Here is a 22,668-nt window from a genome sequence, read left to right as displayed (position 1 = left end):
TGAAAATCGGATTCACAGTTTTCAAATTCTGATTCTGATGTAACATATTTCGTTGCAAAGCATCGGTGACAATATAAGTTACATTTGATCCAACATCTACCCTTTGCTACAGCATCCATGATTCCCAAATCCTCAATTTGAATACACCTTCCACTCTCTGTAATATATAGATCTACTATATAAGAGAGCCGTTGGTCTGTCTGTGTGTGTCTGTCTGTGTGTGTGTCGCCATTTTTCTCAGAGATGGCTGAACGGATCTTCGTCAAACTTTCAGAGGTTCATCAATGAGTGCCTGGGAGTTGTTCAAGGCAAAAAAAAGTTATTTTTTGGATATTTTTTAACAATCACTCTGTGGTGCCTAAGCCTTTTTGATTAATGACAGTTATATACAAGTACACATTCTCATAAATAAATACAAAATAATCAACAGACATTTGAATACAAATGATTAAACAATTCCGGAAGCGGTCGAAGTTGGTGGTAAGGCTTCTTCTTCTTCCTGAACGTCATCATACTTAACTCAGAAGCGTGATGAATGGCACATTCAGCAGCATATATTCAACAAAACGGTAAAATGATGATTTGACATTTGTGATGGATTCTGATTTGGATGTAATTGCTTTTCCATCATATTTGCCCTCATTTGAAATATGTTAATGTTTATTTTTCACTTGAGCAACGCCGGGTACCCCAGCGACAAACGCTTATATACTTTACTCAGGGTACAAACACAAATACAACTTTGTCTAGGGGGTAACATTAGCTCTGTGGCCCCGGCCTCATGTGGGGGTGTGGGGGACTGGAAGAGAGATGTAAATTCTCTATGTAAATGTGTACTGTCGCCTGGTGATGATGGCAGAATATGAATGAATGAATGATCGTTTTAAGGCCATTTTCCCCGCTAGAGCGGGGGTTAGCCTTGCGGGCCCCATGACAATCATGGTTCCTTGTTTGAGGCAATGTTTTATGGCCGGATGCCCTTCTTGACGCCAACCCTTGGTCGCCTTTTACGATGCGCAGGGATATGGTGTACCTATTCTAAACCGGGGTATACACCGGGATCATTCATCACAGCAAGCTGGTACTCAATTTGCCGACCTCGGAAGGATGACAGGCTGAGTCAACCCCCCTGGCGTTAATTCAGCGATCGACCGGGATTTCGAACCCAGGATCCTAGGATCCTAAGCCGGCACCCTAACTGCTAAGCCAACACCAGGGATGCAAAAAGACATAGATGAATGCAAATCTGGAACCTCATTCTGCAATGGGAAGAACGAAATTTGCACAAACACCATCGGTCTGTACCAATGTGACTGTGAAGATGGCTATGACCGAATCAAAAGCAGCTGTGTGGGTAAGGAAGAAATTCCTGTTCAATCCAACAAACATGTATTTCACAAAATCCTATTTAACTCGAACAGCACTCGGTGGAGAGCATACCTCTACGAGACTGAACAGTTTACGTTTTGTATCCCACTGATAGGCCGGATCTGGATTCGGATCTGAACTAAAATCTAATCTGCTTCTTCTTGCCACCTAATCAACTCATCCACCTAGTTTTCTCTTCAGTCATCCACAACTTTTTGAAATATTGTGCTCTACATCGTATTTGGCCCAATCACTCAATAGTGAAGAATCACTTGTATATTTTAAAATTATCGTATCTGGATCTGCATTCAGATCTTCACCAAAATTGAATAGTTTCGCCCTTGTCACACACACAACTAGTGTAAAACGTTTTGTCTGAATCCGTCCGTAACTTTTTGAGATATCATGGTATATAGCGGTTTTAGCCCAATCTCTCAATGGCAAAGAATCACTTTAAAAAACTAGAACGGGCACTCGGTAGAGCGCATACCTTCGCCGCAGCTACTGTTCTGTACTTGGCATGGGAGTGTAGGGAACAGAACAGTGAACAGTTTGGTGCTGATTTCATGCAAATCGGATAAGAATTGACCGAGTTATGACAAACAAGATCGGGCATTGAATTCTGAACATTTTGGCATTAGTTGCATGCCAATTGGATAAAAATTGACCGCGCTATGGTAAAAATACGATTTTGACCTTTTCGTGACCTTGACCTTGACCTTTGACCCGATTGCTCCCAAAATCTAATCAAATGTGTCCCGTATAATAACCAATCATCCCACCAAATTTCATGCAATTCGGTTGAATACTTTTTGAGTTATGCGAATAACATACACACACACACACAGACATACAAATAAATACACAGCGATCAAAACATAACCTGCCGCTTTTGCGAAGGTAATTATTGGATCCATATCCGGATCCGGATCTTCACCAAAATCTAATAATTTCGTCCATGTCACATACCCAACCTCTCTCCAAAATTTCGTCCCAATCCGTGGACAACCTTTTGAGATACCTGTTCACAAACAAATCCTGTTTTTGAGATATCTTGTTCAAGACTTAAACTTAAGATACTGCTCTTGAAAACTGCCGTTTTGTGGTTTTTATCATTACCGATTACAGGAGAGATTACCTGAGCAGTGATAGTTCAGATTAAATCTATTATTATTAATAAGCAAGTCATAATTTTGTGTTTCATTTACAGAAATCGCAGCTTTAACGACAACTTCGACGACTCCTGGAATTTCCTCGACAAGCGTCTTTGTGTTGTCAACCTCTTTTTTTTTTTTTTTTTTTTCTTTTTTTTTTGTATACAAGATCGAGGCTCGTGAAAGAGCGAACATTAATCACACAGAAAGACAAACAGACACACAAAACAAATAACATCGGGAGCGGTAGACAAGATGGGGAGAGAGGGGGAAGGACACAAACACAACATTTGAGAGCAGGGACCGAGAGACATGGAGACATCGAGAGAACTGTGGGAGGGAGAGGGCTTTGGGGGGAGGCATGGGAAGGGGGGTGGGGGGGTGGGAGAGGTATAAAACATATGGACACTGCGAAGACTTCCAGGAAAGAAGTTGGAATTTCAAACAAGGTGGATCTGGGGTGAATTAGTGGGGGTAGAAAAGATCAAGGTTTTGGATGGGGGAAGATAAGAGATGGTGGTGAACAGCTGTTTTGAAGACCTGGAGGGAGGAGTGTGATTGAAGTGAGTGTGGGAGTTTGTTCCAGAGGCGGGAGAAAAGAGGAATGAAAGAGTGAAGGTGAGCAGAGAGCCGAGATTTCGGCAGTTTAACCATCAGAGGGTGGCTGGCAGATCTTGTGCGACCTGTAGGAATATTTGGGGGACAGAGCACAGAGAGAGCTGGGGGAGCAAGGCCGGAGAGGAGTCGGTAGAAGACAGAAAGACCACCTACCTGCCTGCGGTGAGTGAGTGAAAGGCCCTCAGAGATAGCTTCATCGCGGGAGATTCCAATGATTCTGAAAGCTTTGGATTCAACAGCGTGAAGCCGAGCCAGGTGTGAGGCAGGAGCACCAGCCCATAGGGGAGAACAGTATTCCATTGAGCTGCAGATGAAAGCCTTGTATGTGGTGAGGAGCTCAGGTGTGCCTAGGAAGGACTTCGCACGACGGAGGATGCCCAGTCGGCGACTGGCTTTGGAGGCCAGCTTGGAAATGTGGTTTTCCCAAGAAAGATCATGGCAGATGGTGAGACCCAAAAGCTTGAGCGACAGAACTTCTTGGAGAGGATTGTTGAGAAAGTAGATGGGAGGGTTGTCCAGTCGATCTTTTCGGAGAGACATAGTAAGAGTGTGAGATTTGTCAGGATTGAAAGACATGTTCCACATGTTTGACCAGTCTGTGATTTTGTCCAGGTCTTCAGAGAGTGAGGAGGCTGCAGACTGCCGATCTGAGGGAAGAGGAATGGAGCGGCAGAGAGTGGAGTCATCAGCAAAGAGATACAGAGGATTTTCCAGAGAGTCGGAGAGATCATTGATAAAGACCAGAAAAAGCACAGGGCCCAGCGCACTGCCTTGGGGAACTCCAGCCTGAACGGGAAGGGGAGATGAGAGAAATCCATTCAGGGCCACACGTTGACTACGACCAGAGAGGAAGTCCGCAAGCCATGCATGGAGATTTCCATGGATACCATAGGAGGAGAGTTTGGTGAGCAGAGCTGGGTGCCAGACCGTATCGAAGGCACGTGATATGTCAAGGGAGACAGCTCTGATTTCCTGTTTGGCATTGAGGACCTCCATCCATTGTTGAGACAGCAGAAGCAGCATGTCCAGAGTAGAGTGACCTGGTCTGAAACCAAATTGATGATCAGAGGTCAAGCCATTGGAGAAGAGGAAAGATTTCATATCCGAAGCAATGATGGATTCCATGACTTTGCTGATAATTGGGAGCAGGCTGATTGGTCTGTAGTTGCAAGGATCTGTTTTTGCACCTTTTTTGTGTAAAGCGGTAATGTTTGCTGATTTCCAGGATGCTGGCAGATGACCTTGAGCAAAGGATAGGGTGAAAAGAACAGAGAGAGGGTGAGATAGAGCGGCAGAGCAGGATTTTAGGACCCGTGGGCTGATGCCATCTGGTCCAGTTGCAGAATCAGAGTCGAGGTTTGACAAAAACTCCTCCACCTTGTCAGGAGAGAAGGTCACAGAGTCCAGGAGCAGTTTGGTTCGACTGGGAAAGGTGGCAACAGAGAGAGATGGGTTTGGGACTAAGGATTTTGAGGCAAACACAGAGTTGAGGCATTCGGCTTTGTCACGTGCGATGTCAACTGTGTGGCCATTTGAGGTAAGGGAGGGGATGGAGGGGGAACAAACACCAGAAACGGATTTGACCAGACGCCACCAGGATTTGGAGGAAGGAGACAAGTTTGAGAGTTCATTCTTGAGTGAGGAGAGATAGTGCTTCCTGGCACTCCTGAGGGTAGACACACACTTGTTCCGAGCTTGGTGGAAGGAACTGAGATTTCCTTCAGTTGGATTAGCCTTCCAAGAGGCAAAGGCAAGTTGTTTCAGGGCAACTGCCTCACCACAAGATTCAGTGTACCATGGACGGGAGGAAGGGTAAGACAACTGAAGGCGAGATGGGATAAATCTGTGCATGAGAGAGATCAGTTTGCTTTGGAAGAATTCCCAGGAAGAATTGATGTCAGAGGCAGTGGAGATGGGAGACCAATCCAGACGATTGATGGCTGCTTGAAGACCGTCCCAGTCGGCCTGAGTGAAATGCCAGACTCGTCGACGCTGAGGAGGCTCTCTGAGAATGGCCAGAGAGATGTCCACTTTGACAAGCACATGATCAGAAGAACCGATTGGAGCAGAAGAAGAGCAGCAGACATTAGCAGGGAAGTTAGTCATAACCAAGTCTAGAAGAGAAGATACTCCATTGGCTGAGATCCGGGTCGGGAAATTGACAGATTGTGTCAATCCCAGTGAGTTACAGAATTAACAGAATACTCTGCAGGTATTGCTGTGCTTTTGTAGCAGATTTAGAACATTGGTGAAAAAAAATAGGATTTCCTTTTTTTAAACTTAAATGTTTTTTTCAGTAAAATTAACAAGATTTGTATTCTCCATTGCTATTATATTTCACCTCATAAATTTTATCTGCTTAATGCAAAATAATTTTGTTATACTGGAGAAACCAAGCCGTTATGTTTCAAAAGAAGATTGAAAAAACAACCAAAATACAATCAATTGGATATTTGGTCTGAAAAATGTGAAATTGTTGGTCTTGCAAACTTTGCAGACACATACCGTGTAAAATGAACGCACCTCGTCTGCACTCCCTCATCACCTTCCCTCGATTATACTCATCGTTTTTACCCTTCATCATTATTATTTCCCCCCCCCCCCCCTCCCCCCACTCCTTACTCTTCATGTCTGTGTTCTTCACCCCTCTATAATTTCATTATTCTCCCCCATTTCACACTATTTTCACTGGGAAGGCAGATGCCAAATCAAAACAGCAAGAGCAATGGACCTCACTCCAAAACCAGCGAACAGACAAAATTAAATGCAACTGCAAAATCTCCTGCTTAGTGCACAAAAAATGCCCTGTTAAGCAAGGCAAGGCACGGCTATCCGCAAATCCACCCACCCGGGCCCCCACCCCTCCTATATATGGCATGCAGTGAAGCTGTTAAGGTCACCAGTGTGGCCCAACAAGTTTCCTATCGTCTCCATGCAGTTCCCGTGGACAGCCAAGCCTACACCTCCTCCTTTGTGTCAATATTTAGGCAGTGCTACCACTCCTGTGTATATATTGCAGCTCCGACTGTTAAATGTGTGCAGTGGACGCAGGATTCTGTGCTACAATTGATTTATTTGTGTTTCAGTATCTGCTAATATTCATACAATGAACATTCTGCTCCATCTGGTGTGAAACCGTGGTGGCTCCTTGTAATTGGTATTTTCTGTGCAGCTGCAAAATTCTGCATCTATACCACAGCCGGCTGTTGAACCTCCTCTTTGAATGTAAAACAGAAATCTATGCCAGATACGTGATGTGCAGATCAGTCAAGCAGGTGGTGTTCACAGAGTAGGTGGTAATGACAGGGAAATAACAGGACAGAATGGAATAGCCACACCACAGCGATGAAACAGAAGATGGTCTACAAGATGATGAGGCCCAGCAAGCTGTCACAACTGGCGGCACATACAGTCACGTGAAAAAGTAAGTGCACCCCATGTAAAGTTTTGACTTTTTCAACATACAGTTATTTGATCTTCATTTCAACAATATTGATAGATAAAGGTGATATAATATAACAAATATCATGAAACATTTACATTTTGTAGTCCATTGTATAATTTAAATAAACATAAATGCAAATTTCGCAAGTGGAAAAAGTAAGTACACCCCTACATTTATCACTACTTCAAATACCTAAAATTAGAATCAGGTGCACCAGCTCAGGTGAAAATGATTAGAACATCGTGAGAGAGGATCTTGGAGGAACCTGTCTTATTTAAACCTCAAACATTTAGATTGGTTTGCTCTTTGTTGTTGAAGTGTGCGGCGTCACCATGCCTCGATCAAAAGAGCTCTCTGAGGCCTTCAGAAAGAAGGTTATAGATGCCTACGAGTCTGGGAATGGATTTAAAAGGATCTCCAAACAATTTGAAATCAATCATTCGACTGTCCGGAAGATCATCTACAAGTGGAGAAGATTCCAAACAACAGCCAACTTGTTCAGGCCAGGCCGCCCCAGCAAGTTCAGCCCAAGAGCAGGCCGCAAGATGCTGAAAGAACTCTCTAAGAACCCCAGAATGTCATCACGGGACCTCCAGGTAGCTCTTGCCACTGTTGATGTCAAAGTGCACGAGTATATCATCATGAGAAAGAGTCTGCACAAATTTGATCTACATGGGAGGTGTGCCAGGAGGAAACCTTTGCTGTCCAGAAAGAACATCAGGGCAAGACTAAAGTTTGCCAATGAACACCAAGGCAAAGACCAGCACTTCTGGAACAATGTGCTCTGGACAGATGTGTCAAAGGTAGAGCTATTTGGCCACAGTACCAGAAGACATGTTTGGCGAAAACCAAAGACCACATTTGACCACAAGAACCTGATACCAACTGTAAAGCATGGTGGTGGAAATATTATGGTTTGGGGCAGCTTTGCTGCATCAGGGCCTCGGCAGCTCACCATCATAGAATCCACTTTGAATTCTTCATTGTACCAGAGGGTGCTTGAGGATAATGTAAGGCCATCTGTCGGAAAGTTGAAGCTCAACCGAAGGTGGACCTTGCAACATGACAATGACCCTAAACATACCAGTAAATCCACCAAGGAATGGCTGAAAAGAAAGAAATGGAGGGTTCTGGAATGGCCAAGTCAAAGCCTGGATCTAAATCCCATCGAGATGTTGTGGGGGGATTTGAAATGAGCTGTGCATGCAAGAAACCCCTCAAACATCGCACAGCTGAAAGAATTCTGCATGGAGGAGTGGGCAAAAAATTATCCCAGTCGATGTCAGAGACTGGTAGACAGTTGTAAGAAACGCCTACTTGAGGTTGTTTCCTACTTGAGGTTTTGCCAAAGGGGGCAATACCAGCTATTGGAGCCAAGGGTGTACTTACTTTTTCCACATGCGAAATTTGCATTTATGTTTATCGAAATTATACAATGGACTACATAATGTAAATGTTTCATGATATTTCTGATATTATATCACCTTTATCTGTCAATATTGTTGAAATGAAGATCAAATAGCTGTATGTTGAAATATGTTGAAAAAGTCAAAACTTTACATGGGGTGTACTTACTTTTTCACGTGACTGTATCTGCTCTGGGCCAGAGACTTCCACTCCTGAGCTATTTCATGCCTCCATTGGTGTGATTCTCCACTTATTATTCCCCATTGATGCAACTCCACTCACTCACTCTTCTCCACTCTCTGGCTTTGTACCCACTCACTCGCCAACTGATCTCCACTGCATCAGGAAGTACTTCAGTCACTTGTCTCTCCTCACAGAGCTTTCTGTTCAACTCTGCAACATGCCCGACACTCCAGTGCAAGTGTGTGCATGCATGGGAATGGATAACCCTTCTGTCATTGTTTTCTGTAATTAAGAATTATCTGCACCTGTTTATTCAATATTTATGACTTGGGCAGTGAGTTTAGGATGGAAGTAATGCTCCGAGTGAGTTTGCTCCTTGTACATTTGAGCTGCAATTTGGAATTTGTCAATAGTGCATATAATTGATCGCCTACTCTTCATAAAGGACACAGTGGGGTCTTTAACGTTAACCAACTAATGCAAGCAGACGGGAAACCAAATGTATCATTCATTTGAGGGATGTTGCACACAATGATGCCTCGCCCTGCCTGTGAAACACCAGGACGAGAGTTTATAGCTAGACCAAGATTTCTCCCTCCTCTCAAAATACAGTATTCCAAACAGAAGTACAACGGGACAAAATGTAAGCATTCAGTTTTAAAACATTCAATTTCAAAAATATCCTTCACAAAGTCTAATGATTTATTTGTGCTGTTGAACCACCAGGAGAAACTACAATCTCTGCACCTGATACAACACCTCAACTCGGGTCAAGTACAACAACTCACATCGCATCCACAACCTCTACAGCCACAGCTAAAACAAGCTCTGCATCTGCATCAACAGCAGGTATTTGAATGAAATGTGTCTTTTTAGCAACAATAAAAAAGAGATTGTATAAAATATTGCATACCATTTTCGAACAGAGCAATCTCGACCTCATGCACATCAGATTAAACTTCCTGATAGAACAACAACAACAACAACAACAACAGGCATTTTAAGGCCATTTTCCCCGCTAGTGCGGGGGTTAGCCTTGCGGGCCCCATGACAATCATGGTTCCCTGTTTGAGGCAATGTTTTTATGGCCGGATGCCCTTCCTGACGCCAACCCTTAGTCGCCTCTTACGATGCGCGGGGATACGGTGTACCTATTCTAAACCTGGGTAGACACCGGGATTCTCTCTGTACATTCTCTGTAACTCATTCTTCTGTAATTTAGAATAGGTACACCGTGCCCCTGCACATCATAAGAGGTGACTAAGGGTTGGCGTCAGGAAGGGCATCCGGCCATAAAACATTGCCTCAAACAAGGAACCATGATTGTCATGGGCCCCGCATGGCTAACCCCCGCGCTAGCAGGGAAAAATGGCCTCAAAACGATCATTCATTCATTCATTCATTCATTCTGTAACTGATATAGCATGCTTACACCTTCAACGAGCATCACATCCAAATTGATGAAAATCGCATTCACAGTTTTCAAATTCTGATTCTGATGTAACATATTTCGTTGCAAAGCATCGGTGACAATATAAGTTACATTTGATCCAACATCTACCCTTTGCTACAGCATCCATGATTCCCAAATCCTCAATTTGAATACACCTTCCACTCTCTGTGATATATAGATCTACTATGTAAGAGAGCCGTTGGTCTGTCTGTCTGTGTGTGTGTCGCCATTTTTCTCAGAGATGGCTGAACGGATCTTCGTCAAACTTTCAGAGGTTCATCAATGAGTGCCTGGGAGTGTTGAGGGCAAAAAACAAAGTTATTTTTTTGAAATTTTTTAACAATCACTCTGTGGTGCCTAAGCCTTTTTGATTAATGACAGTTATATACAAGTACACATTCTCATAAATAAATACAAAATAATCAACAGACATTTGAATACAAAATGATTAAACAATTCCGGAAGCGGTCGAAGTTGGTGGTAAGGCTTCTTCTTCTTCCTGAACGTCATCATACTTAACTCAGAAGCGTGATGAATGGCACATTCAGCAGCATATATTCAACAAAACGGTAAAATGATGATTTGACATTTGTGATGGATTCTGATTTGGATGTAATTGCTTTTCCATCATATTTGCCCTCATTTGAAATATGTTAATGTTTATTTTTCACTTGAGCAACGCCGGGTACCCCAGCGACAAACGCTTATATACTTTACTCAGGGTACAAACACAAATACAACTTTGTCTGGGGGGTAACATTAGCTCTGTGGCCCCGGCCTCATGTGGGGGTGTGGGGGACTGGAAGAGAGATGTAAATTCTCTATGTAAATGTGTACTGTCGCCTGGTGATGATGGCAGAATATGAATGAATGAATGATCGTTTTAAGGCCATTTTCCCCGCTAGAACGGGGGTTAGCCTTGCGGGCCCCATGACAATCATGGTTCCCTGTTTGAGGCAATGTTTTTTTTATGGCCGGATGCCCTTCCTGACGCCAACCATTGGTCGCCTCTTACGATGCGCAGGAATACGGTGTACCTATTCTAAACCGGGGTATACACCGGGATCATTCATCCCAGCAAGCTGATACTCAATTTGCCGACCTCGGAAGGATGACAGGCTGAGTCAACCCCCCCGGCGTTAATTCAGCGATCGACCGGGATTCGAACCCAGGATCCTCGGATCCTAAGCCGGCACCCTAACCACTAAGCCAACACCAGGGATTACAATTTCCATTTTTTTACCTGGGCAACACTGAGGTTATCTTCCATCCCTTCCCCTCCTCCTTCAAAACGAAGGCGCCTGTCAAAGCCACTCCCCACCCCCCTCCCCACCCCCCCCAAAAAGATGTTTTTGTGGTATACCTTTCCCTTCGCTCTCCCCTCACCCCTCCCTCTCCTACCTCCCCCCATCATCCCCCCTCCCCCCAGGCAATGCCGGGTACTCATGCTAGTACCCCACATTACAAAGCTTTGTTTTTCTTGGCACATCACCTGCAAATGCTGCTACCTGTACCATCACCTGCAAATGCTGTTAATGATTGATTGTAAATTATCAAAAATAACCAAAACCTTCATCTTTGCTATCAAGGAAAGCATTAAGTAAAGTGATGTTGAAAGGTTTTTGCTTCATATTTTTAATTAGAAACATCCTGTGATCCAAAGATTTGCGTTGAGCTGGATATACAGTCACGTGAAAAAGTAAGTACACCCCATGTAAAGTATTGACTTTTTCAACATATTTCAACATACAGCTATTTGATCTTTATTTCAACAATATTGAAAGATAAAGGTGATATAATATAACAAATATCATGAAACATTTACATTTTGTAGTCCATTGTATAATTTAAATAAACATAAATGCAAATTTCGCATGTGGAAAAAGTAAGTACACCCTTGGCTCTAATAGGTGGTATTGCCCCCTTTGGCAGAAACAACCTCAAGTAGGCGTTTCTTAAAACTGTCTACCAGTCTCTGACATCGACTGGGAGAAATTTTTGCCCACTCCTCCATGCAGAATTCTTTCAGCTGTGCGATGTTTGAGGGGTTTCTTGCATGCACAGCTCGTTTCAAATCCTCCCACAACATCTCGATGGGATTTAGATCCGGGCTTTGACTTGGCCATTCCAGAACCCTCCATTTCTTTCTTTTCAGCCATTCCTTGGTGGATTTACTGGTACTAGGGCATGCCCGTACTATATCTATATCTAAAATTATATCCCCCCCTCTATTTACATGAAATGGTTTGGTCCATGAAATGTTTTGGTCCATTCGCAACGCCAAAGCGAACGGCGAACGCTTTACATGAAATGGTTTGGTGCATGAAATGTTTTGGTCCATTCGCAACGCCAAAGCGAACGGCGAACGGCTTGCGAGTACAGTGACAATCCCCCCGGGGTTTTAATTAGTTTTAAAACGGAGCTTGGCAACCGCTGGCGTTCTTTAGCCGGCAGCTTCGCCCGCCCGAACGCCGTTACAGTACCTTCGACCGCGAGTTGCTCGGACTTCACTTGGCGGTCAGGCACTTCCGCCATCTGCTCGTGCGAGTACAGTGACAATCCCCCCCCCCCCTCTATTTACATGAAATGGTTTTTATTAGTTTTAAAACATAGTTTAACGCCAACATAGCGCCAACATAGTTTGCAAACGTGAAATAAATGAATACGCTCTCAAATGTGCCATCCGAGGCAGAGTGTGTCCGCCACGTTCGGCACACGCGATAGCTCGCTGCTCTCTGATTGATTGAATCGTTTTTTGGACATAGCTCGGTAAGTAATTGTCCGATTAATATGAAACCTTGAAAAGGCACATCCTCGGGTCCCCAGCAATATACCTGGCAAGTTTAAAGTATATCGGACCCGTGGTTGTCGAGAAACAGCGGTCACAGACAAACAAACGTACAAACGTACAAACGTACAAACGTACAAACAAACACACAGAGATTACTGGAATTATAGATAGATGTTTAGGGTCATTGTCATGTTGCAAGGTCCACCTTCGGTTGAGCTTCAATTTTCCGACAGATGGCCTCACATTATCCTCAAGCACCCTCTGGTACAATGAAGAATTCATCGTGGATTCTATGATGGTGAGCTGCCCAGGCCCTGATGCAGCAAAGCTGCCCCAAACCACAACATTTCCACCACCATGCTTTACAGTTGGTATCAGGTTCTTGTGGTCAAATGCTGTCTTTGGTTTTTGCCAAACATGTCTTCTGGTACTGTGGCCAAATAGCTCTACCTTTGACTCATCTGTCCAGAGCACATTGTTCCAGAAGTGCTGGTCTTTGCCTCGGTGTTCATTGGCAAACTTTAGTCTTGCCCTGATGTTCTTTCTGGACAGCAAAGGTTTCCTCCTGGCACACCTCCTATGTAGATCAAATTTGTGCAGCCTCTTTCTAATGGTAGACTCGTGCACTTTGACATCAACAGTGGCAAGAGCTTACCTGTAGGTCCAGTGATGACATTCTGGGGTTCTTAGAGACTGCTTTCAGCATCTTGCTGTCTGCTCTTGGGCTGAACTTGCTGGGGCGGCCTGGCCTGAACAAGATGGCAGTTGTTTGGAATCTTCTCCACTTGTAGATGATCTTCCGGACAGTCGAATGATTGATTTCAAATTGTTTGGAGATCTTTTTAAATCCCTTCCCAGACTCGTAGGCATCTATAACCTTCTTTCTGAAGGCCTCAGAGAGCTCTTTTGATCTAGGCATGGTGACGCAGCACACTTCAACAACAAAGAGCAAACCAAACTAAATGTCTGAGGTTTAAATAAGGCAGGTTCCTCCAAGATCCTCTCTCACGATGTTCTAATCATTTGCACCTGAGCTGGTGCACCTGATTCTAATTTTAGGTATTTGAAGTAGTGATAAATGTCGGGGTGTACTTACTTTTTCCACATGCGAAATTTGCATTTATGTTTATTTAAATTATACCATGGACGACAAAATGTAAATGTTTCATGATATGTGTTATATTATATCACCTTTATTTATCAATATTGTTGAAATGAAGATCAAATAGCTGTATGTTGAAATATGTTGAAAAAGTCAAAACTTTACATGGGGTGTACTTACTTTTTCATGTGACTGTATGTTTCCAGTTTTAAAATAGAATAAATTTTCTGCACTAGTATTATTTAAATAAATGTAAATTTTAGAGTGATCAAAGGCTAAAAGAGAAGCTTGTACATAAATCATCACGTGCAGAGAATGCGAGGAAAGAACGAGAAAGTATCTGAAAATACAAACCCGTCCACATACACCTTGTACTTCAACTAAACTTGAGGAAAACAACAGTTAAAATAGGAATTTTTATGAACTAGCTTTTGCCACATTCTCATCATAAAGTTTTGTTGAAAATTTGATGACAAAAGCTCAAATGATAAACAAGAAAGTATGTCAAAAAATGCAAGTGGACAAAATAAAGAAATACAGATGCGATTACAAAACCCGTCCGCCTCATGCTGATGCGCGACAGATGGGCTCGGATGTCTGTTTTATTTATCGTGCCTTTGCCATTTGACATTTTTTGAAACCAACTATTAATTAGTCTTCTCCATATTATCGTAATAAAGGATTGTTGAAAATATGATGACAAAAGCTCAATTGGTATAAAAGGTTATGGCATGGACACACACACACACACACACACACACACACACACACACACACACACACACACACACACACACACACAACACACACACACACACACACAAACACACACACACACACACACACACATCCATCTTCTGCTGCGTGGGGGGATTGTCTAAATACTTGACAATGGACAAATATTCCAACATTTTTCAGCAACTTGGGGAATCTATACCTTGTTGCATCAAGACTGTGATTGAAGGCAAACTGTGTCTCTCGTGATCCTCGAATGCTTCCCCAAAATCAACTGCTTTTCAATTTCCATTTTCAGAGAGTTGTGATATGGAGAAGTGTCAAGAGAATTGCACAGCGATGAACTTCTGCAAGAATGGTGGAAACTGCTCATGCGATGCTACCTGCATCATCACCTGCAGTTGTGGTTCAGCCTACAAGGGCAGCAAATGTGAACTCGGAGCAGATACTTTTGCTGCTGTGGCCAGTCCAGGTAAAGTTATCGGCTTGGATCGCGGTCGGGGTTCCTCCTTTCCAATGACTTTATTGATATGCAATATGAAGGTATGCATAAGGCAAATATACTTCAAACATATGTCTTCTTCTTTTGTATGCAACACGTGGCTGTGCGTTGCGTCATTGCCTTAGAGCATGGATGTGCTGCTATGCAGTCCCCCTGGTAGATAAGGGAAGCAATTTGGAATTTCGACAGGTGCCAATGAGAGCTCACCTCCTCTTTGTGAAGGACAACATGTGATCTTTGACGTCCACCAACTAACGCTGGCAGACAGAATGCCCTGTTTAAGGTCCATCCAAGACACAATACACATTGCTGAATCACAATGCCTGTGAAACACCAAGATGGCAGTATGTAGGTGAGCCTGGATTCAAACCCAGCCGAGACAGCTAAGGTAGGTGTGTGTACCTTCAGGTCATCCTGACAGGCCAAACGGTACGAGGGAAACAAGAAAGTGCAATCAGAGATTGCAAACCCTCACCAGGATGTATTTTCAGTGTTTTTTAAGGCTTTTGTGTTTAAACAAATATGGCGGCTGAACCACGTGACCGATGACGTCATCATTTTGTTTTTTCCTAAACTAATTTATTCCTAGATTATGCTCAAGAAATTTCATCTTGATCGGATGAAGTTTTGTACTTGTCGAATTATGACGTCATAATGGAGGCACCTATGACATCATCATTAACATATTTTATTCCCCATGGAGAGTTCTTTACAATGAGCCATGTATCAATATTTTCTATTCAGCGCTTTCGGAGATATAGAGGTGCAAAGTTTTTCGGTTTTTCCAAGATGGCGCCGAACCACGTGACCGATGCCGTCATCATTTTTTTTTCTCCACCAATTTATGACTACATGACGCTCAACAAATTTCATCTTGATAGGATGAAGTTTTGTACTTGTCGACTTATGACGTCATAATGGAGGCACCTATGACATCATCATTAACATATTTTATTCCCCATGGAGAGTTCTTTACAATGAGCCATGTCTCAATTTGTTCTATTCAGCGCTTTCGCTTTTCAATTTACACCTTTTCAATATTCAATTTCACCTTTCGGAGACATAGAGGTGCAAAGTTTTTCAGTTTTTCCAAGTTGGCGGCTGAACCACGTGACCTATGACGTCATAATTATCATTAAAAAATTATACAGGTGGAGTTGCATCTATGGTGAAAATTTCCTGTCAATCGGACCAATGGTTGCAGAGAAAATCATGTTTATTCTGTGCGAACAAACAGACAAACGGACTCAAAATGCTCTACCCTCTCCTCAGGCGAGGGTAATAAATTACTTTGGTAAATGTTTTTTTCCAAAAGTAATTGGACTATTTATAATTGTAAGTAAACGTATCCTCATCTCCTGACTTAATTCAGTCCTCAAAACTTCATGTCCCCCCTTTCTGCATCACTCCTCAACCCACCCTCTCAACGCTTTCTCCTCACCCCACACCTTAAAGGCTTTCTCCTCACCTTCTAAAACCTTCCCCCACTCCCCACACACTCAAACTCCCTCTGTTCTCTTCACCCTCTGTTTTGCTCAAGGTCATCTGCCATCTGCTTGGAAATCAGCCAACATCACCGCTTTGCACAAAAAAGGTGCAAAAACAGATCCTAGCAACGACAGTCAATCAGCCTTCTCCCAATTATCAGCAAAGTCATGGAATCCATCATTGCTTCAGATATGAAATCTTTCCTCTTCTCCAAGGGCTTGATCTCTGACCATTAATTTGGTTTCAGACCTGGTCACTCTACTCTGGACATGCTGCTTCTGCTTTCTCAACAATGGATGGAGGTCCTCAACGCCAAACAGGAAATTAGAGCTGTCTCCCTTGACATTTCACGTGCCTTCGATACGGTCTGGCACCCCGCTCTGCTCACCAAACTCTCCTCCTTTGGTATCCATGGATATCTCCACGCATTGCTGGCGGACGTCCTCTCTAGTCGTAGTCAACGTGTGGCCCTGAATGGGTTTCTCTCATCTCCTCTTCCTGTTCAGGCTGGAGTTCCCCAAGGCAGTGTTCTGGGCCCTGTGCATTTTCTGGTCTTCATCAATGATCTCTCTGACCCTCTTGAAAATCCTCTCTATCTCTTTGCTGATGACTCTACTCTCTGTCGCTCCATTCCTCATCCCTCAGATCGGCAGTCTGCAGCCTCCTCACTCTCTGCAGACCTGGACAAAATCACAGACTGGGCAAACAAGTGGAACATGTCTTTCAATCCTGACAAATCTCACACTCTTACGATGTCTCTCCGAAAAGACCGACTGGACAACCCTCCCATCTACTTTCTGAATAATCCTCTCCAAGAAGTTCTGTCACTCAAGCTTTTGGGTCTCACTATCTGCCATGATCTTTCCTGGGAAAACCACATTTCAAATCTGGCCTCCAAAGCCGCCAGTCGCCGACTGGGCATCCTCCGTCGTGCGAAGTCCTTCCTTGGTACACCTGAGCTCCTCACCACTTTCAAGGCTTTCATCCGCAGCTCCATGGAATACTGCTCTCCCCTCTGGTCTGGTGCTCCTGCCTCACACCGAGCTCGTCTTCACGCTGTTGAAACCAAAGCTTTCAGAATCATTGGAATCTCCCGCGATGAAGCTAACTCCAAGGGCCTTTCACTCACTCACTGCAGGCAGGTTGGTGGTCTTTCCGTCTTCTACCGACTCCTCTCTGGCCTTGCCCCCCGCCCCCCAGCTCTCTTTGTGCCCTGTCCCCCAAATATTCCTACAGGTCGCACAAGATCTGCCTGCAACCCTCTTATGGTTAAACTGCCAAAATCAAGACTTTCTGCTCACCTTCACTCCTTCATTCCTCTTTTATCCTGCCTCTGGAACAAACTCCCTCACTCTCTTCAATCCCACTCCTCCCTCCAGGTCTTTAAAACGGCTGTTCACCACCATCTCTTATCTTCCCCAATCCAAAACCTTGATCTTTTCTACCCCCACTAAGAGGGGGGTGGGAGGGAGAGGAATGGGAGGATGAGGGGGGAGGGGGAAAGGGGAGGGGAAAAGGGAGGGGGAGATGGGAAGGGGGAAAAGGGAGGGGAGGGGAGAAGGGGTAGGGTGGAGGGGGGAGGGAGGGGGAAGGGGAGGGCCAGTCAACAATGACGTTGCAGTTCTCATGGTCGGAGAGCAGCACAACAATCGCGACATCGTCCTGCATCTTCGCAAGAGCACGAAGCAGATTTTGGAGACTCACCGATCCTGTGACCCACGCCGTCCAGTACCGGCGTTGCCGGGTGGGGGAAGGGAGACCCGCACATTCCCAACCCGTACATTCGCCCTCTCGACTCAAGCTCGTATTCCATTCGTATTCGAAATCGAAAGGGGAAAGGGGAAATCCTTCGTATTCGAATTCGTAAACACGAAATATGAATTAAAATTTAATTCATATCGCACAAAATCGACACAAAACACGGTCGCATAAAGGTGAAAAAACGCAATGGCTTTTCGCCCTGAATTACGGGCAAACGTGTGACGTGTGACGGGATGGAACATCACGTGATCGCTCTGAGCGAATCAGCGAGCTGCTTGCACTGGCTGAGATTAGCGGGTACTTCGCTGAAATGCGCTGAGGTAAATATGAATAAAAAATATGGATCTCGTCAAATATTGTCTCGGCCATGTTCGTCCCAGGCTCAATGGCCATGTCTATGCCAAATATCAAGCACGTGAGCCTCTCCGTTTCGGAGTCTATCGGTAACATTACACACACACACACACGCACACACACACACACACACACACAAACTGTGTTTTATATATATAGATGATATTTTCTGAGCAGCTGAAAAATGCTGTCCCAATGCCACAGTCAACTGGGGAACCTCTTTGGAAGTAAAAAAACACAAACTTTGTCAGACACATGATGCTCAGCCCAGTCAAACAAGTCGTGTGGACAGAAAGGTGTTGGGAGATGTAGTGGCCAACATGTTTGCTCTCACTGTGCACACCACCACAAATCTGAACCTTTCCTTGGCAAAAAAGTACAATTCTGCATTAAGAACAACGTAGGCCGAGTGGTGTTCCAAATTGAACAGGTTCTTGAAATTCTTCCATTGACTGGCTGTCCCATCACTTAAATATTTGACAGTTCATGGTCATTTGGGGGAAAACAAGTTTGATGTGTGACAGTGCCACCTCCATGAAGCTCAATTTAGGGATCGCTAAGCAAGGGCTTGAAATTTATTGTTTTTCGTGTTAAGCTGAATCAGGACAAAATGCGCTGTAGTTCTCTCATGGTTGATGTAAGCTCATTCAAGGAAAATGGAGGGTTTACAAACTGGAACAATGGGGAAGCACAATGGAGGAGTTGTGAATCTGATTGATGGATTGGGTAGTGTGAGGGAATGATTGGGTTGGAGCAGCAAGGAAAGGAGTGAAAGATCAGGGATTTTGGATAAGCAGTTGAACTCCAGCTGCGAGAGTAACGTGCATATAGACGTCCAGGTTTGCTCGACTGCTGCAACGACAAGTAGTTGTCGCCATTCTTCCACCCTTCCTTCAATTGCTGTTGAAACTAGTTACTAGAACGAGATGGTATTCATAGAATACTTACCCTGCGCAGTCAACTTGGTGTGAGCCAACTCCTCTATTTTTGAACGCTTCTTTTTTTTTGATCCAATATGGCTGCCAGACCACGTGAGCGATGACATCATAAATTTATATGCTCTAAATAATTGTTGCTAAGATCATGCTCAATACATTTCAAATTGATCAGACTAAGCGCTGTCCCAGTCGAATTATGACGTTGTAATTATGGCAACAATGACATCATCGTAAACAACACCTATTCCCCATATGGAGTTATTTACAATGAGCCACGTTTCAATTTTTAAAATGCTGACACGGCACACACTTTACATTACTGAAATGCAAACACAAATGTTATATTTTTGTCAAAAATCGTCAGAATTTCGCCAAATCTCTTTTCGTCGTGTGTTAATATACCTCAGCGATTGACAAATCTGAAATCAGAATTTTATTTGAGGTCAAAATCACCCTGTGAGGTCGCTCCGTACTTTGCTTGCTCGTCATTTGCAGTGTGATAATTAATTCCATGCCCACTCTAGAAGACTCTTCTTTTTCATGCAATAACAACTTCTAGCTTCCAGACTGTACATCCAATCATCTTGAAATTTTGCACACATGTTACATTTCATTACCTCTACTATAAATATAAAGTTTCACGTCGATCAATGAAGCGGTTCAAGAGTTATAAATTTCGTTTAATTATTTGTATCTGCCAAACCACGTGACCTGTTTCAAATTCCAAAAGGTCATTTTAGTAGACTGATATGCTGAACACATCTGTGAAGTTTCCCCTCGATAGGATCACAAATGAGGGAGGAGCTTGGTTTCAAATGTTTATGCTTAAAAACGTCATAACTCCGAAACCATGTGACCCATGACGTCATTCTCGCTGACTTTTTTGTTCGTCATGGGTATGCGATTCTGTCTGCAAAGTTTGGCCTCGGTCTGTTCAGTCGTTTAGGAGAAAATTGGATTTTAGTGGTTTTTCACTCAAAACAATATGGCGTCCGAACCACATGACCTACGACGTCATTATAATTTAATTTCTGCATGAATTTATACCAAGAAGATGCTGAAGAAATTTCATCCTGATCGGATGAAGATTTTTTACTTGTCCAATTATGACGTCATAACGGTGGCACCTATGACATCATCATTAACATATATTTTTCCCGCATGGAGAATTCTTTGCAATGAGTCCTGTCTCAATTATTTCTGTGCAACGGTTATTGAGATATAGAGGTGCAAAGTTTTTTGTTTTTTCCAAGATGGCGCCCGTACCACGTGACCTGTGACGTCATAATATTCACTAAAATGTTCTACAGGAGGAGTCCCGCCCATGGTGAAAATTTCATGTCAATCGCACCAACGGTTGCCGAGAAAATGAATTTTTAAAATGCAGACACGCGCGTACATACGTACGACGTACGGACGGACCCGAATGCTTAACCCTGCCTTTCGCTTCGCGAGCACAGGGTAATGATGAAGTCGTATTTAAATGTGCCAAAGCTCATGGTTGATCCTGCTGTGCAAAGTTCATCACTTCAGTCAATGTTTCCTGAAGTTTCTTTTAACAACTAATTTTCAAGCCAGTTTTTAGTAAGCCATGACACCGAGAATGCAATTTTTTCAAACCATTAAAATAATTTCTTCTCCCTGGCTCCCGCCCCACCCTTCACCATGCAGGTATGATTAAAAAGAAGGTGAACCTCAAGATGACAGCTACCAATCAAAATTATATGCAGGAGATGCAGAATAAGAGCAGCGCTCCATACCAGGATTTTGTGGCAAATTTCAAGAACGAGGTATGTTTTTAATTTAATTTTTCACAGCTCAAGCTATAATGATCATTACACATTCTTTATATAATTGTGTACACATTTTACTAGTTACGAATCATTTCATGTTCATTCATTTGATTTGTTTGCTTATTCTGAAAAGCTCAGGCCATATTCAAACTTTTTGTCTTTTCCGTTTCTTCACCTGAATTGTCTTTTCCCTTGTAGATCATTCCATTCCTGGAGAGTGTTTCACCATATTTTTCCGAACTCATTATATTGAAGCTTACGTAAGTCAACAGCACACAACTTCTCAAAAATAAACGTGAAATATTATCCGAGCAATGATTTCATTTTGAGCAATAACCACTTTCTGGTATTGAATCTATATTATTAAACAGGAGTGTCTGTCTGCCCATCCTGAAGCTACTCCCTCAGTTTTGGGATTAGCCCTGCCAAACCTTCTGTGGATCATTTGGGGTTCCACTGAGTGTCCTAAGGTACTGCAGGTGGGAGGTTTCATGAATTCCTGAATAAAATTATGATTTTGACTTTTGTACCAAACAAAAATGCTCCCCTGATCCAAGAGTAAACATGATCACAAACATTCGCTGGTTTGATAATATCTCAATGCAATCGTGATTTTGAGGTTCCACCTGGACAATGCCACTTTTATCCACCCTGAGGTGGGTGGGAAGTTTCATAAATTCCTCAATTAAATTATGATCTTGACTTTCAATTCGTACGAAGTGTTTCGTATCCGCCCTTTATCGCTGGCAGATTCGTCTGTGTTGGTTATCACGTCAGATTGGTCGATATTAGTTCATCTCATGAGTGTTTGTAAGTTTTTGTTATATTAATGCTGTAGTATTAATGTGATTAGAATGATGCTGTTTGGAATGGAAATATAGAGAAATTGAGTTTAAAACAGAATGAGGAAATGACGTGAGGGTTTCCACTTGTGACAATCGAGGAATCGCCATTCGTAGTTTTTCCATTGACTGCATGTAGAAACATTCAGACAGGGTAAATTTTTTGCCCAAGTCCTTCACGAACCAGTTGTCAGTGCCTGACATTCGACTGAAGGTGGCGCAGGAATGTGGAATTTATTGGTTCATGGTTTTCCATTTGCCGTTCTTTTGCCCAAGTCCTTCACAAACTGGCTGTCCATGCCTGAGGTTTGACTGAAGGTGGCACAGGAATGTGAATTTATTGGTTCATGGTTTGGCACTCTCCATTTTTTGCTGAAGTCCTTCACGAACCGGCTGTCCATGCCTGGCGTTCAACTGAAGGTGGCACAGGAATGTGGAATTTATTGGTTCGTGGTTTGGCATTCGCCATTTCCGCATTGTTTGTTTGCTCTTGACCTCCCACCTGTGTGTAGCACAGGTCCCTCGCTAGTTTATCATAAATTGCAAGTTGACTTGTCTGGTACTCCCACCTGCCTCAACATGATTGGATGCTCGGTTCAAATCCCATCAATTGCATACATTTGCCAATGTCCTTACGTTCATATCAAAGTCTACCCATGTGTCTGCATGTATTCTGTGTTATCCAGTTATCATTCATTTTTTTGTTTCCAAAACTGATATTCGTTTTTTTTGTC

At 43.3% G+C, this 22,668-nt stretch overlaps 1 protein-coding gene across 1 annotated transcript in view; it reads left to right on the top strand.

The window, feature by feature from the left end:
* The window catches only part of LOC137425815 (uncharacterized), a 1,363,480-nt gene that overhangs the window by 195,768 nt on the left and 1,145,044 nt on the right, over positions 1–22,668 (top strand). Inside the window, exon 73 of the mRNA XM_078775194.1 lies at positions 8,902–9,024. Coding sequence (XP_078631320.1) covers positions 8,902–9,024 — 123 coding nt within the window. The remainder of the gene's footprint in view (positions 1–8,901; positions 9,025–22,668) is intronic.

The sequence above is a fragment of the Myxine glutinosa genome, chromosome 4, assembly GCF_964187855.1.
Source record: "Myxine glutinosa chromosome 4, kmMyxGlut1.1, whole genome shotgun sequence".
Classification (NCBI taxonomy): Eukaryota; Metazoa; Chordata; class Myxini; order Myxiniformes; family Myxinidae; genus Myxine; species Myxine glutinosa.
This window is presented reverse-complemented; position numbering and strand designations above follow the sequence as displayed.